At 35.9% G+C, this 15,852-nt stretch overlaps 1 protein-coding gene across 2 annotated transcripts in view; it reads left to right on the top strand.

Annotated features, from left to right (window-relative positions):
- The window catches only part of ARHGAP24 (Rho GTPase activating protein 24), a 431,485-nt gene that overhangs the window by 75,794 nt on the left and 339,839 nt on the right, over positions 1-15,852 (top strand). For both annotated transcript variants that reach the window (XM_036411559.2, XM_036411552.2), the window contains exon 2: positions 808-1,007. In XM_036411559.2, the coding sequence (XP_036267452.1) occupies positions 828-1,007 (180 nt within the window). In that variant the 5' untranslated portion in view covers positions 808-827. The remainder of the gene's footprint in view (positions 1-807; positions 1,008-15,852) is intronic.

Below are 15,852 nucleotides of genomic sequence, written 5' to 3'. Positions count from 1 at the left end.
CAGTTTAGCTTCTCCCGTTGATTAAGACTTTTCTCTACAATAAACTCACTTCCTTGCTATGTATAGTGTGTACAGTCCTATGCTCCTTCACACATAAACTTGCAACATTCTTCAACATGCAATTGACGTAGTCCTGGTATTTGAAGAAAACTCAACTGGCTGAGCTGGGGTCTTTGTTTTATTTTTTTAATTTTATTTTTTTCTCCCTAAACTTTTTCAGCTGCACTAATTCCTGACCGTCCAACGAAGCTGTAAACAGGATACACTTTGGGGGAAAGGGGCCAGATACATCTTGAAAAATTTTCACATATGCAAAACAAATGTCTTCCATTGTGGTTTTTAAAATAGTCCCTTTAAACTTTAACATGTGTTATGCTAGTGTTTGCTCAGATAATCAGACCTGCGCAAACGGGCCCCCATCAGTACACACCAGACATAGAGGCTCATTATCATGAGACTTATGGTTTTTGTTGGTTGTTTTAGTTTTTTAAAAAATTACTTCTTAACACATTACCTCCATAACTTTCTAATCTTCAGTTCTACTTAGTATCATAAAAAAGGGATTTTATTGCCCAGCTGACTAGCTCACTTAGGGAAGACACAACGAACTCTCTCCAAGTTTTCCCCAGGCACAATGTTGTCAGGTCTGTGGTTTGCTTCTAGAAACTTGGCAAGTGAGTTGCTATACATTTTTTACTCCTCATCCTGTTTTTTTTTTTTTTTTTTTAATTTTTAAGAGATAGGAATGATTTTCTGGAGTGAATATATCAAGTACCTTATTATTTCTTTTGTTTGTTTGTTAAATAGGAAAGTCCATCAGCTTGATCATGGAAGAGAACAACGACTCCACTGAGAACCCCCAACCAGGCCAAGGGCGGAATAATGCAGTCAAGTGTGGGTGGCTGAGGAAGCAAGGAGGCTTTGTCAAGACTTGGCATACCCGCTGGTTTGTGCTCAAGGGAGATCAGCTATATTATTTCAAAGATGAAGATGAAACCAAGCCCTTGGTAAGTAAGGAAATAAAAAGTGCTGTGGGTCCAAGCACTTCAAGAAGTAAAGGGGTTTGCTTGAAACCAATGGTCTCCTTCAGTTCACTGGCTTCTTTCTTTTACTTTTACTCATTGTTTACCTTGGTTCAAGATGATGAACTTGCAAATTGAGGCCAAGAGGCAAATTATATTTGTCTAATATTAATTTTGATTTCTACGAAGTTGGAACATTATATCTGAGTCTCTCCAGCAAATTAATTTCATGAGAAAATGTTAATGGACATCTGCTAGAATATACATATTGTAGCCAAACATCTTTCCTTTTCTCCAAGATAAGTTGGAAGCGAAGGAAGATTGTAAATGCACCTTCCAGTAATTTCTGGGATACCTTTAGTATTAATTCTCTGGGGTGCTTCCCTCCACTTTAATTCATATGAAATATGGGCATGGAGCTAAAGTCAACAATGCTGATACATCTAACCAGCATACACAATATACTCTGGGAAGAGTTTCTATGTTTCTTTGTGGTTCCTAAGTGGTCTTTTATTTGCTTACTTACCTAGTCATTTTCTCAGCCACAAATCTCTAGGCTACAATGAGAGAGAAGAAAAATCTCTTTCTCTCCCTGTTGCTACAAGGATTTTGTTTAGCTCTGCTCATTGCTTATCAGTTGATGAAAGGAGCTATGAACTGAGGCATTGCATCACCTATGTGTTTTTCTTTCCTTTACATCTATAAGATATATGAATAAGAGAAGAAACATTTTAGATTAGTTTACATAAGTATCCTTTGGATCAGTACTCTGCTTTAGTATTTTAAATTTCTCAGGCATTATAATTTCACAGTTTTTATTAATCTAATTGAATTAAATAAAAATAGTAATGCCAATACCTACTCCAAATCTCAGTCATTATTTGAAAATATTATGAGTTTTTGAGCATTTACCAGAGCCAGGCATTAGACTAAGAATTATTTATATTGTTTTATGAAATGAGTAAACTAATTCTACAAGGTAGGATTATCTTAATGTATTATATGCATTCAGAGACCAAAGTTTAGGTACAATGCAGATTACTCAAAGTTAGACAGTTTTGCCTTTAAATAAGCCTAAGTTCCTATGGCCTCAGCCAAAGACTTTATAAATGATTAATGAGAATAGTCCATATTGGGATCATGACAGTTATAGCGCATTTTTTGTACCTGCTATTGCATTCATCATAGCAAACCAGTAGAGAATCTGGGATTATCATTCCAGATAAAGAAATAGAGATAGCAAGTGATGTAACCAAGATCTATAAAGATAGAAGCAAAGCAGTAGTCTTTTGTTTCTTATCTCATACTCAAGTGTTCTTTTCTCATTGCACCATGTTTTATATTATGTAGTAGTCATATAAATATGTTATCTTGAACATAGAATCATTTTACTGAACTAAGAAAAAGGGATCAGGTTAATGTAAAAAATCATGAAACTTGGGAGATCCAGTATGGGGACTTTGATATGGAAGCACACATTGAAATAAATAGGAGTATGAGTAAGATTCAGTGTTTCATTCTGTGGACTCTTCAGATGAACTGGATTGTTAACCAGAGTGGGTATGAATTAAATGATTAATTAGGTCTGATCCTGGACCTAAACAAAGGATTAGGGGAGAGAACGGAGAATGAAGGAGCTGAATGAGTGGAGAACTGAAAGCAGACCTAACAAAAATTATTTTTGGTGAGCTTCATCTACCTTCTAGTATTAAAGGTAGGATACAATGGATCAAGCCTGAGTTCAATGTTTCTATGTAAAGTGTGAGGACTTGCAGGTTTCAGAGAATATGTAAATGAACCCCCACACACACACTTTTAGGAACTCTGCCCCAAGCTGTTCAAAGAGGATATCATCTTATTGCCTTGGCTCTGCTTCTCTATGTAATTTCTCAGATCTGTCTCGTCACAGATAGTATTCCATGCAGTGTATTTAACTTTCATAAACATTTGAAAATATAAATAAGAAAATGCAAAAACTTCTGATTAATGCAAAAGAAAATTGGCCTTAAGATGAAAATTACTTTTTGTAATATGTCTAAGGTAAGTTGTTGTTGTTTTTTTATATTAGTATGCCACTACTATTTGTAGACGTATAATAACTGAAATGTACAAAATAGAATTGTATTGACAGGAAAGTACTAATTCTTATATTATACAAACCAAACATGGCCTACCATCATTCCTCAGAAAGTTTCTTAAGTAACGAACATAAAAAGGAGTTTCTCCCTTTTGGCCTTCTGGTGCACAGCACGGTGAAACACTAAACAGCTAGAATTGCAATGGAGAAATAGGAGCTGTTTTTATTGCCGGGTGAGAATGGGAAGTGATTGCTCAAAACCTGAACTCCTGAAGGCTAACAATCAGAGGGTTTTAAGAAGTTACAGAGAACAGCAATCGCTCGTGGGGAAGGATCTAATTGAAAGATTTTGGAACTTGACCATTTATGGTGAGGCGCTTCAGCACTGGATCTTCCTGGATCCTTTGCTTCTGAAAGGGTTTCAGTGTTCAGAGTCCAGTCAAGTCCTAAGCCTTTGGGTCCAACAGGAAGGGTCAAGTCTTTGCTCCAGGGGCAGCTGTGGGACAGGGGAGGCACATTTGCAGTGCTCTCTCTGTAAAATGCCTTAAGAACTGTATTGATCACCAAGCTGCTTAAAGCAAACAGAACCAGTGGTTAATGTGATTTGTGTGCTGTTTCATTAATTTTTCTTTCTATATATTATTTAGTAAAGATTTGCCACTAAAGCAGTACCTGTTATTTGTATATATATTTTCACCTTTCACAGCAGTACAAACACTGTGAATTTTAACATTGTACTTTAAAATTTTAATCTTTCACATTGATGTTTAAACACGTACAAACAGAATCAGATTAAAACCTAGCAATTAAATAACCATATACTTGCATATGCATAGACTAATTCCTTCCTTTAAAGTAGTTTCTGTAAGTGAGGGTAGGTGCTTGTCAATCTGTAAGTGCCAAAATATGTTTTTGGATTAGTTGTCAGTAAAAGTCTATAGCCATGTGGGGGAGGCCAGAATCGGGCTCTGTGAGTAGTATTGACTATTCTCAGCTTCATTCATCAAAATTACAACTCTTTATTACAACAAGAATGTTTCAATCACATTAAATAGATTCTGTAGTCATAATTATAGATTAACTTTTAAAGAATTGATCATCTCAATGCAGAACAATTGAACACCTTGAAAAATATTTACATTGAGAAATAAGTAGTTGTCATAAAAGCCCTATTTTATAGACAGTGTATGTAGGTGTTAATGTGTGTGTATTTGTGTGTATATATGTGTGTATTGACCAAAGGGTAGTAAAGAATGGCAGATGAGGAACTAGAAATATAATAGAATTTTCTCTAATATAATAGAACTTTCATTGAGTTTCTCAACAACTTAATAAAGAGAGGAAATTCTATCATTAAGCTTGTTATTAAAAACTATCCAGCTGTTGCCAAAACTGGTTTGGCTCAGTGGATAGAGCGTTGGCTTGTGGACTGATAGGTCCCAGGTTCGATTCCGGTTAAGGGCATGTACCTTGGTTGTGGGCACATCCCCAGTAAGGGGTGTACAAGAGGCAGCTGGTCGATGATTCTCTCTCATCCATGTTTCTAACTCTCTATCCCCCCTCTTCCTCTCTATAAAACATCAGTAAAATATATTAAAAACAAAACAAAACAAAAAATAAAAAAAAACTACCCAGCTGTTGAGGAAAACATGTAGGGTGGGGCAAAAAGTTTACAGTGTTCATATGGAAAATAATACAGTAATTAATAACTAAGAATACAAGAATAAACTCTGTATCTCACATACTCACAACTGTAAATGTAATTTTACCTCACCCTGTGTAAGCAAAATTATAATTGGACAGACTACCATGTAAATACTGAAGGCTCTGAAAACACAGGTGTAATTAGAGCCAGGAGTGTCTAAAGGGGCTGGGAAAGGCTGCACAAAGCAAGAGTGACCCTTACCTGGGGTGTTGAAGGTTGGTGGGCATTTTCCAGGTACATGAATTTGGAAAAGAATTCAGAAGAGAGGAAAAACATGGAGTTATAAAGTTAACATCTGTGGGTAGTTCCATATTGAGATGGAAGTGAAAGGATAAGAAATGGGGTTAGAGAGATAGGTGGAGCCACAACACAGTGGGATGCATGTGTTGCACAAAGAGAATGGATTCTCTGGTAGGCAAAGCAGAGTTATTTTCATGACACTCGGGCTGTTCTAAATTCTATTTAGAAAGAAATAATGGCAGCTATTTCCTGTTGTATTAGTCTGCAAGGTTGCCATAACAAAATACCATAGAGGGGGGCCTGATTAACAGAAATTTATTCTCTCACAGTTGTGGAGGCTCGAACTCCAAGATCAAGGTGCTTCCAGAGTTGGTTTCTGGTGAGGCCTTTCTTGTTGGCTTACACACAATCTCCTTCCCTCTGTGTCCTCACATGGCCTTTTCTCTGAGCATGGGACAGTAAGATAGCTCTGATAGCTCTTCTGCTTACAAGGACAGAAATATTAGTAGCTTTGGCCTCACCATTAATGTCTCATTTAACCTAATTATCTCCTTAGAGCCCCATCTCCAAACACAGCCACTTAAGGTTATTTTGACTTCAACATGTGATTTGAGGTAGGAGGGCACAATTCAGTCCATAACACTTAATACGTTGTATGCTGATGAATATAATTTTCACTTAGGTTTTCCTACGAGCATCAGCTTTTATGCCTACTAGGACCTAATGAATCTGTCTCACTGCATCATATACTTAATTACTTGTTCTCTTTCAAATTGTTCCTTGGTCGTCAAATATTCCATAACTTGCACAAGTGTGAGAACCCAGAACGTCTCACGGCCACTTTGAGCAAAAGCCAAAAGTGATTCTAGGTTCTCCTTGCTCAGGGGAGAGTGCCTGATTTGTAAACTAGACTTTCCAGAACTTAGCCAGGGTGCCCCCGAATGGAACTATTTTATATTTATGATGATAAACCAAGCTAAAATGTTTAGTATTCTATAATTTTAAAAATAGAAAACACTTCAGTTCTTTAGGAACAAAACATTCCCCAGAGACCACTTTCTACAGCGTTTACACTTACATAGATACAGATTTTATTCATAACTGATTTTAAAAATAAAGTTGATTTTGGTTGTTTATGAAAATCCAAATACAAAAAAAATGATGTACCGTATTCAGCCAATTACTGAACATACATTAATACATTCATAATGTCTGTCACTCAAAAGTCACCACCATAATAATTTATACTACTGTATTTTTCCAGCATTTAAGTAACATTTTATTTTTTAATCTCTAATATAAAATCATATTTATATTTGAAAATACAAGCTAAAAATTATACTATTTTTAAAAATCTATTTTAAAAAGATCTTCCACCCTGGCCAGTGTGGCTGAGTTGGTTAAACAGCATCTCATGCACCAAAATATTGATTATTTGATTCCTAGGTTGTGGGCTCAATCCCTAGTAGGGGGTATACAGCCCATCCATGTTTCTCACATTGTTTCTCTTTAAAACCAATAAAATTATTAAAAAAGGATCTACCACCCACCTACGCATCCTTTGGGTTTTGAATAGCTATTTAAACAGTTTTAAAAACAGATTTAAACAGGATTTGTAACAATATCTTTTTGCCTATTTAAAAAAAAATATATTTTTTACTGTTTTCTTACAGAGAAGAAGGGAGAGGGATAGAGAATTAGAAGCATTGATGAGAGAGAAACATTGATCAGCTGCCTCCTGCACACACCCTCCCCCCCTTCCTGGAACATGCCTGCAACCAAGATTCATGTCCCTGACCAGAATCGAAACTGGGCCGGTCCACAGGCCAATGCTCTATCTACCGAATCAAACCGGTGGATATATTTTAAAGAAATAATTATGATAAGTGGCCTTAATTATAGACACTATAACATGAGGGAATCAACTGAGTCAGAGATAAATAATTTTTATTACAGTTATCCTAAATAAGTGTAGGTATTGTTAAACGAATCAATGATAAATATCGTGCCTTTTTGGAACCATCTGTTTTACTTCTATCATGACACGTGTTGTTACTTAAATAATAGCTAAGTATCAAATTAGTGAATGTCTCTGACATACCCTTCGTACTAGAATTTGACGCTGGAAAGCATTGATTTTTAGACGCCAGTCTGAGACTCCTAATAAAATGACTAAAATCCAAATAGGCACCAACCCAATTAATCTAGTCTAGACTTTCCACAATACATATTGATCCAATTGTGTGAGGAGGCTTTTTGTGAACATGATGAAGATGACACTGTTAGGTCACAATGGATTTTCTTAACTTAGAGAACAAAGTGATTTTGAATGAATTTTAACCTGAGGGCTGACCTCTAAATGTGCATGAATTGATTACTGATTTAAGAATAAGCTCTAATTGTACAATATATATTTAATGAAACTGGTGAGTTAATGAAATCTAAAATTCTTTAAGGCAACTGCTGTTCTCTTTTAAAATATATGAGCCAGAAGAAGTCAAAACACTGTTTATGTGATTAAAATAACACTAGAAACCTTAACACTTGGATTTTATCTTTAAATCTAAAACTGTATTTCTATGTATCATTTAAGTTTCTTGTACTTAAAAGGGCACATAAGATGGTATTCTACATCATCATTCTTAGTTCTTTCCTAAATATGATTATATCAAGAGATAGTATTATTAACATAAAATATTATTTTATTCTGTTAGTAGTAGGACAATTTTTATTGTTTGCATAAGTTATTTAGGCATGGAATTTATATATTTTGGAGTGGTCAAAATTTGGGTTTTTGAGTCTAATTGTTGGCGTTGAATCTTAATTCACCACTTAATAATTCTGATGCACTGGGCACTGAATAAGCCAATTTAAACTTTAATTTACTAAACTTTACAATGAGATAATAATAAAACACACTTTGGGATATCATTAAGAGTATTAAATAAAATAATTTATGCAAAGGATCTTAGAAAAAATAGCAAATAATAGGCATTAAATAAATATTACCCATTTTATACTATTAGTATGACAAAAATAGAATTTATTTCTTAAAGTATTCAACTACTCATTCATCCACTTATGTGTATTTTTTTATTCATCATATATTTATAAATTTCTAATGTGCATACCAATGCTATAAATATTTAAAAAGAAGAAGCTTATTTTTTTTTCTCAAGTGAAAGTCTAAAGCGATTCTAGGTTAAGTGAAGGGACTCTTCCTTAAATGATTGTTTAGAAACTTAGACTGCCGGTGATTGTGCAATTCTAATTTTTGGCTTCCACGGTCACCATGGGGTCATTTCCTTCCAAGATTAAGAAGAGGGGCTATAAAAGGAAGTATTGCATAGAAGGTTTAGATGGTGATAGCTCTTATCACTTCTGTGCACATTCTGTTAGAACTGAGTCACATGGTCATACCTAACAGCATCGGAGGTTGGACATGTAGCCTAGCTTCATCCTGGGAGCAGAGGGGAACATGGGTATTTAAAAAGAGTTAGCAGTCTCTGCCTCAGGTGATCAAATCATTCCAAACCTCCATGAGATGGTGTTAAATTCCAAATGATGTTATAGATAATTGCACTTACTGTACAATGCAATAGATATTTTAATAAGGAAACTATTGTACAAGGAACCACTGGAGGCCATCATAGGGGCACTTATAACTACTTCAAGGTTCAGGAAGACCTTTTCAAAAGAAAATATATTTAACCTGAGAATAGGAGGAAGATGTAGCTTTATCAGAAGCTTTTGACAGGGATGGGGTGTGTGGCAGACTAAAAGGTGTAGGCCCTGGTCCTTCAGTAGATTTTTGGGGAACTGACAATGGCCAAGTGGTCAAGTATTTCGGTATTTAAGAATAAGACAAGCAGTGATGAGAGATGAATTTGGAGAAGTAAATACAGAAAATATGAGTCCAGTAAAGCGTGTTAAGGATTGTATATCTTATCTTGACATTTTACATTTCCCCTGCATTTTCATGCCCTTTTCCTTGATTTATTGCTAAGCACTTAATATAGGGATTTTTCTGTGTATTGTTCACTGGGAAGGAATTCACATTTCCCACCTATCCAAAAAGGCCTCCTCTGACAGTCCTGCAATTCTGTCTGTTGTTCCTATTTAGTACTGCCTATTTTGTCTTATGACATAATTTCTGGAAAGATGATTAAAAAGCAACTGTGCTACAGATAAATGCTTCTAGCACCTCTTATTACCTAAGCAAGAATTTTGGGAATGCTGGCCAGGTCACTTTTAACTGAGAAGCTCTGTGGCTGCTGGAGAAGGCACCAGTGGTGAAGAGCAGCAGAGGATGTCTTTCTTGGACAAAGGCAGAAATTGGTGGGAGAGGCATGGTGGCCAGAGAGACCACAGTGTGAGAGAAATATCATAGTCATAATTTTAACAGAACTGTTGATCCAGAATGGGCATTTCCTTGGGAAGCAATTGAGCTCATTTGTTTTATATATGAATTCAGGAGTCAGACTGGCTGGGCCCAGTCTAGATTCATAGATGAATACCACTCAGGTTTCCACCTGGATGTGTCCTTCACTACTCACACAGAGCACTTCATTTGTGACACTTCTGGTCACCAAATTTGGGGTTAGGAGTACACCAAAAAATCTTCTAAGACATCATCTGGATGTTCTAGTCTCCCATCACTTCAGATGCCAATTGTAAGGAGTAGGTCCTCAGGTTACTCACAACTTCCCTCTAGCTTGACTACAAATGGAAAGTTCCCGTAAGTCACCTTTTTGAGTTTGATTAACTTGCTAAAGCAGCTTAAAAAACTGAGGAAAACATTTAAGAACATTTACCAGTTTATTAAATGATATAATAAAAGATACAGATGAATAGGCATGGAAGCTTCATCATGTAGGCCTAATCAATTATTAACTTTATTTCAAGCTAACCATGGTAGCACAAGAATCAAAGGCTTTCTTGGGTTATGACTTTATTCTTCCATTAATGAGATACATCACCTTGCATTAGTAACTTCTCCTGTGCTTTATCTATCAAATAAAGAGATGGTATCAATGGTTTTATATTGCTTCTCCATCCCAAGGTTCTAGAAGTTTTGCTTAGCCACACAAACACTTGTGCTTTCTGAAGTGTAAAGTCTCATGATTCTTCCAGTGAGCTAATACTTTTATTTCCTGACACATTGCATTTGCCTGTAAAATATGCATTGTAATATCCATAGATTATTTTAGAAATGGGCAATTTATTTTTAGAGTACCCTGAGGGAAAATGGGCAGCTACTCCATTTTTAAACTACAAAAAGATTTCATAAATGTTCTCAGTGGTTTATGTTGGTCTGCATTTTGAATATTTAGGCAAAAATCTTTGGTGAAGGCAGTTTTAGTCATTATCACAAGCAGTGACATAATTGCTTATCTAAAATACTCAGTTTTCAAAACATCCTCTTTAAAGTCTCATAGTTTCACATGCAATTATAAGAATAAGGCAATGTTGTTGGAAATGTTTCTCTTTCTGACTTTTAAAAAATGATTGAGAATATTCTAACGATAAAACAGAGTTTGCTCTCTCTGAAGTCCTTTCCTTCCAAAATTATGAGACAAAATATAGGAAACATGTTTGGTTTTTTAAAAACATACTTAAGTCATTCATCAGACTATTGGTTACTGCTTGAAATTCTATCAATGAAATTATTTTTCTTTTAAAAAATATATTTTATTGATTTTTATTTTTTTTTTACAGAGAGGAAGGGAGTTAGAAACCTAGATGAGAGAGAAACATCCATCAGCTGCCTCCTGCACACTTTTTACTGGGGATGTGCCCACAACCAAGGTACATGCCCTTGAAGGAAATCAAACCTGGGACCCTTCAGTCCTCAGGTTAGGGCTCAATCAGTTTATTTTTCAAAGCAAAGACTGCGGACATTCTTTGTATCACCATCCAAAACCTTTACAATTAGGTCAATTTAAATATAGGGCATTAACTTTCCAATACTTATAACTCATTTTAATATGGGGGATTAATACACCCTCAAAATACTTATGTATGTTAGGTAATAGCCTGAGTTGAAAATTGTATCATATTTTAATAGATATATTTGAACCACATAATTTGTTTTGGTCAGAGGAATAATAATTTTTAGAAGCAATTTTTTTTGTCTTTTCAAACTTACATGTCTCTGAGCAGCAACTTCAACAGAAATTGCATTTTTGTTTCTGACCTTTTTCCCTCTTATATTCTAGATTGTGAAACAGGAGTTGTGCAATGCTGTCTATCCCTGAGGACTTTTATTATGTGGATTTCACACAGTTATTACTTTTCTAACTTTCTGTTTTGATGACTGAGATTTTCAGATTTTCTCTTGTAAAGTATATTAGCAGTCTTCTGAAATCTTGGGAGCTTAAGAGAATAAGTTTTCTTATTTTTGAGTATAATTAACTCTCAAGCCATTCTTTGATTTTTTTTATTAGAGTGGCAATTAAAAATAGTTTCAACTAATAAAAATTGAAGATGAAAGGGAGTAGATGTTTATTACAAACTGTTATGTTATGCTCTGTGCTGAGTACTCTACTGACATTATTCTCTTATTAACTCTAATTCTCACAGCAGTACTATGTGTAGTTTTTTTGTTTCATTTTGTTTTTATAGATGCAGAGACTACATTTTGGAAGGGTTAAAAAAGTATATGCACCAAGGCTAACAATTGAAAAAACTAGGAAGAACAGCAATGAAAATAATATAAGGCCAGAAAGGGAGGGGAAATGTTCTGAGGAGGTGGGCAAACTACAGTCAAAAGCTTTTTGAGTTTTTATAATTATCAAATTAGAGAGCAAAAAAGAAGACATGGGCACTTACTTTAATAAATAGGAATATAGTTTTCATAGAAAAGAACCCTATAGTTTTTTTTTAAGTGTTTTTATTGATTTGAGAAAGAGAGGAAGGGAAAGGGATAGAAACTTCAGTGAGAGAGAAACATTGATCAATTGCCTCCCACATTCCCCCTACTGAGAATCTAGCTTGCAACCTGGGCATGTACCTTGACCGGGAATCGAACTGGTGACCTCTTCATTCATGGGTTCACACTCAACCACTGAGCCATGCCGGCCAAGCAAAACCCTATTCTTTTAAAATAAAGATGACAATTTAGTAGCATCCACAGATTTTTAGGATTCTGTTAATAATTCATAATTTTCATTGAGAAGTTCTAGGAGAGGAGTGTTGGTCTTCTGTGAATGATAATTGGCTGGTTTGGCGGTATGTTCAAAGAGTATGTATCTATGATCTGCTGCAGATCCTGCTAAAATACATCTACCTACTAAATACATCTAATACTCAGTTTTTGCAGCCGTTCATGAAAGGAACCTCTGTTAGCTCTGTAGGCATTTGCAGGTGGTCCTGGCTGTATTTGTTTCACAGTACACCACTCTGATCCATCAGCGCCATCTAATATAAACCTGGGCTTTATCTCTGGCTGTCTTTACATCATACAGTGAAGAGGATTCATGGACAAAATAGATGTGATGCATTCCGTTTCTGACACAAGACAAAAATGATGCATAGCAGTGGCTGCTGAGTGCTTGCTAAGTTACTACGATACTCAGAATAGAAATGGCAAATAAACACATGTCCTGGGGATGGTCTTCTTGGCCATGTGACAGGAACTGAGGAGGGCATGCACTGGTCTGTCAACCCACTTCTCACTCATTTTTGTGGATTCTCTAGAAACAAATCTGAAATGAATCTTTGGTGGCTGAAAGGAACCCGAAAGGATCCGGGGGAAAGGTGCTATTGTGAACTGCATGTCCATTCTAGGATTGTGGCTTTAGAAGACAAAAAGGCCACAGGGCTTAAGTACCTGATGATATGGTGTTGGAAAATAGATTTGGGCATTTCTAGAAAAAAAAATAATCTCTGTTTTACATACTTACAACTGCAAATCTACTTCTGCCCACCCTATATTTAAAATTGTTTTCCTTTGGAAGTACCTCTGTCTGACATATAGTGACCTAAGGAAGCAACATGTGAATGGGTGAAATAAGTACAGTTGGATTGATCCCTCAGACTTGATAGAATAGGACTCTTGGCCTCCTTTCCCGTCCCTTCCCTCCTGTATTAATTCATGAACAGATGTATGCATGCTGACATATGCCAGGTGTAGTGCTTGCTATAAAACAAGCCTTGTGAAGCTCAGCGATGATGAGGGAGACAGTGCAATGCTGTGTGAAAGAAAGGAATAGATACCTAGAGAGACAACACTGATACATGGCAGTTGTGGTGGTAGTGGGTGTTGATCAAGGACAAAGACCTAGTTATGCAAAGAGAAGAGGGAAAACAGGCCTGTGTGCTAATAGCTTCGTAAGCAAGGGACTTCTAGTTATCGCTAACTTTATCTTAGAAATGGTTTCAGCCCAACCAACAGACAATTTGTTTTTTTTCCATCAGTCACTTAATGCTATGGGAGCACATGATTGGACTCTCCACTAAAGCCCCCTGTTGCTTTTGAATCCTAGATTGGTAATTTCCCAATTGCTAAATTCCTTGTGCTCTCCATTAATGGAACAGCTTCTGTTTGTTTATTTGCTTAAGAGAAAATAAAAGTATGTATCATGTTACTCTGCTCTTCTACAATTCCCTTCTATATTCTCTGACCAGCTTGGGGGATAGGATGGAAATGAGTGGCTTCCTCCTGTGAACCCCTGTAGAATCCAGTGAATGTCTGTTTGATAGCACATCCGGTCTTACAGTGATTCCTTGAGTCCAAATACGTTCTCACATAGCACACTGTCTGGCACACAGTGTGCACTTAATTCATGTCTATTGACTGAAGGAATAATAAACTCATTTGACATGACCATTTGATTCTTCAAAGTGTACAGTTATAAAAAGAATTACTCAGGAGTACACATTTTTCAAAGTGATGACTTGCCACTTTTACAGCTGAGATTAGTAATGGTAGTTCAAATAAATTAAATCTTCATTTCATTTCCAAAGTTTTAAAACGCTAGCCTTATGCTCAGCTAGTATGTCTCAATGGTTGAGGATTGAACTATGAACATGGAGGTCACCGTTCGATTCCTGGTGAGAGGACATCCCCAGGTTGTGGGCTTGTTCCCCCTTCGGAGGCATGCAGGAGGCAGCCAATCAATGATTTTCTGTCATCATTGATGTTTCTATCTCTCCCTCTCCCTTCATCTCTCTGAAATCATTAAAATATATATTAAAAACAAACAGTTGAAACCGGTTTGGTTCAGTGGATAGAGCATCGACCTGTGGACTCAAGGGTCCCAGGTTCGATTCTGGTCAAGGTCAAGGGCATGTACCTTGGTTGAGGGCACATCCCCAGTAGGGGGTGTGCAGGAGCAGCTGGGCGATGTTTCTCTCTCATTGATGTTTCTAGCTCTCTATCTCTCTCTTTTCCTCGTAAAAAAATCAATAAATTATATTAAAAAACAAACAAACAAAAACCCCTCCAAAACTTTAGCCTTATATGTTATTGTCAATGCAAGGTTTGTAACATCCTTAAGAAGGACTATTAAGGCTGTGATTATGGAAGTTTTTGTACCTTGAATACTTAACTTCTTCTTCTGACACATAAAATTTCTAATTTAATGTTAACTGATTTAAAGTGGAGAAGCATGAGAAGCTGTCTCCTCTCTAAAGGTCACCAAGTGATATTCTTAGACATAAATCACCTGCAAGGTGAAGCTTGCAGGGGAGATGACTTTGTAAAAGAAATTGCATTGGGCCTCAGAGGCATTGGCATATGATGGACGGAGATTCTGTCAACTCACCACCTCCTTTTAGCTCTGCAGAACGAAGCTTCTGCGGGCATTTGAATGGATGTGAATTATTTTTTATAACAAATAAATTTGGCAGCTAGCAGGAATCAGAGGATCTGGATTTTTAACTCTGTTACTTAAAACCTGAACAATTAATGATTCTAGAGCCTCATTTTCTCATCTTGAAAAAGAAATAGGTTGCATTGGAAAACATCAAATATTTCTTCTAGTTTGAATTTGAAAACTATTAAAATATACCTTTTATTAATATTTTATGAATTCTATTAACTTTTTTATGAAAAAAATAAGCCAGAGGATATTATTATAGCACTGGTAAACTTGACTGAGGGAAGGGCTTTTTATTTTTTTAATTTAATATTTGAACAAGTTCTTTTTATCATGTAATCATGATAATTGCCAGTTTGGGGGCATGTCTGAAAACTAACTAGGTAATGAATCTGGTTCCTGTTAACAACATCTGCACCTCTGGCTAATCCATTAGCTAAAGATGTATAAAGCTTTCATTTCCTTTGGTTCATAATATCAAGTTATCCTTGCCTTTGATCCTCTCTTTTGAGCTTAATAATTTGTCTTTGGATATAGATGGAGACATATTGGGTTGGTTAGAGTGGAGGCTGGGAGTGCTTCAGGGGAAGCCAACTGAACAACAAGTTTTTTTGGTTAATTCACCACAGAGGCACTTTATCCTTCACAGCAACAGTACAGGACACTGTGAATTTTGGGATGAAATTTTGTATTTTTGGGTGCTTTTTTTTTTTTTAATGCTTTCTCTTTGAGGTTTCAGTTTTGAGACAGCAATTAGCAAAAAAAACTTTGATACACATATGCAGCACATATTGACACTATATGTTAAAGAATACTTTCAAAGTAGACTCAGAGTTGGAAAAAAATAAAATACGGACTTTTATTTGACAAATGTTTCCTTCTAGTTATAAGCTTGGAAGTTAGATCTGGTTATTTTTCAAAGACATTGCTACAAATTTTCATACTACACCCATTTTCTGTGCCAATTACTGTAATGCATATTTTGCA

The sequence above is a fragment of the Pipistrellus kuhlii genome, unplaced genomic scaffold (genome assembly GCF_014108245.1).
Source record: "Pipistrellus kuhlii isolate mPipKuh1 unplaced genomic scaffold, mPipKuh1.p scaffold_m20_p_1, whole genome shotgun sequence".
NCBI lineage: Eukaryota > Metazoa > Chordata > Mammalia > Chiroptera > Vespertilionidae > Pipistrellus > Pipistrellus kuhlii.
Note: the sequence above shows the minus strand (reverse complement) of the source record. Positions and strands in the feature narration are given on the sequence as shown.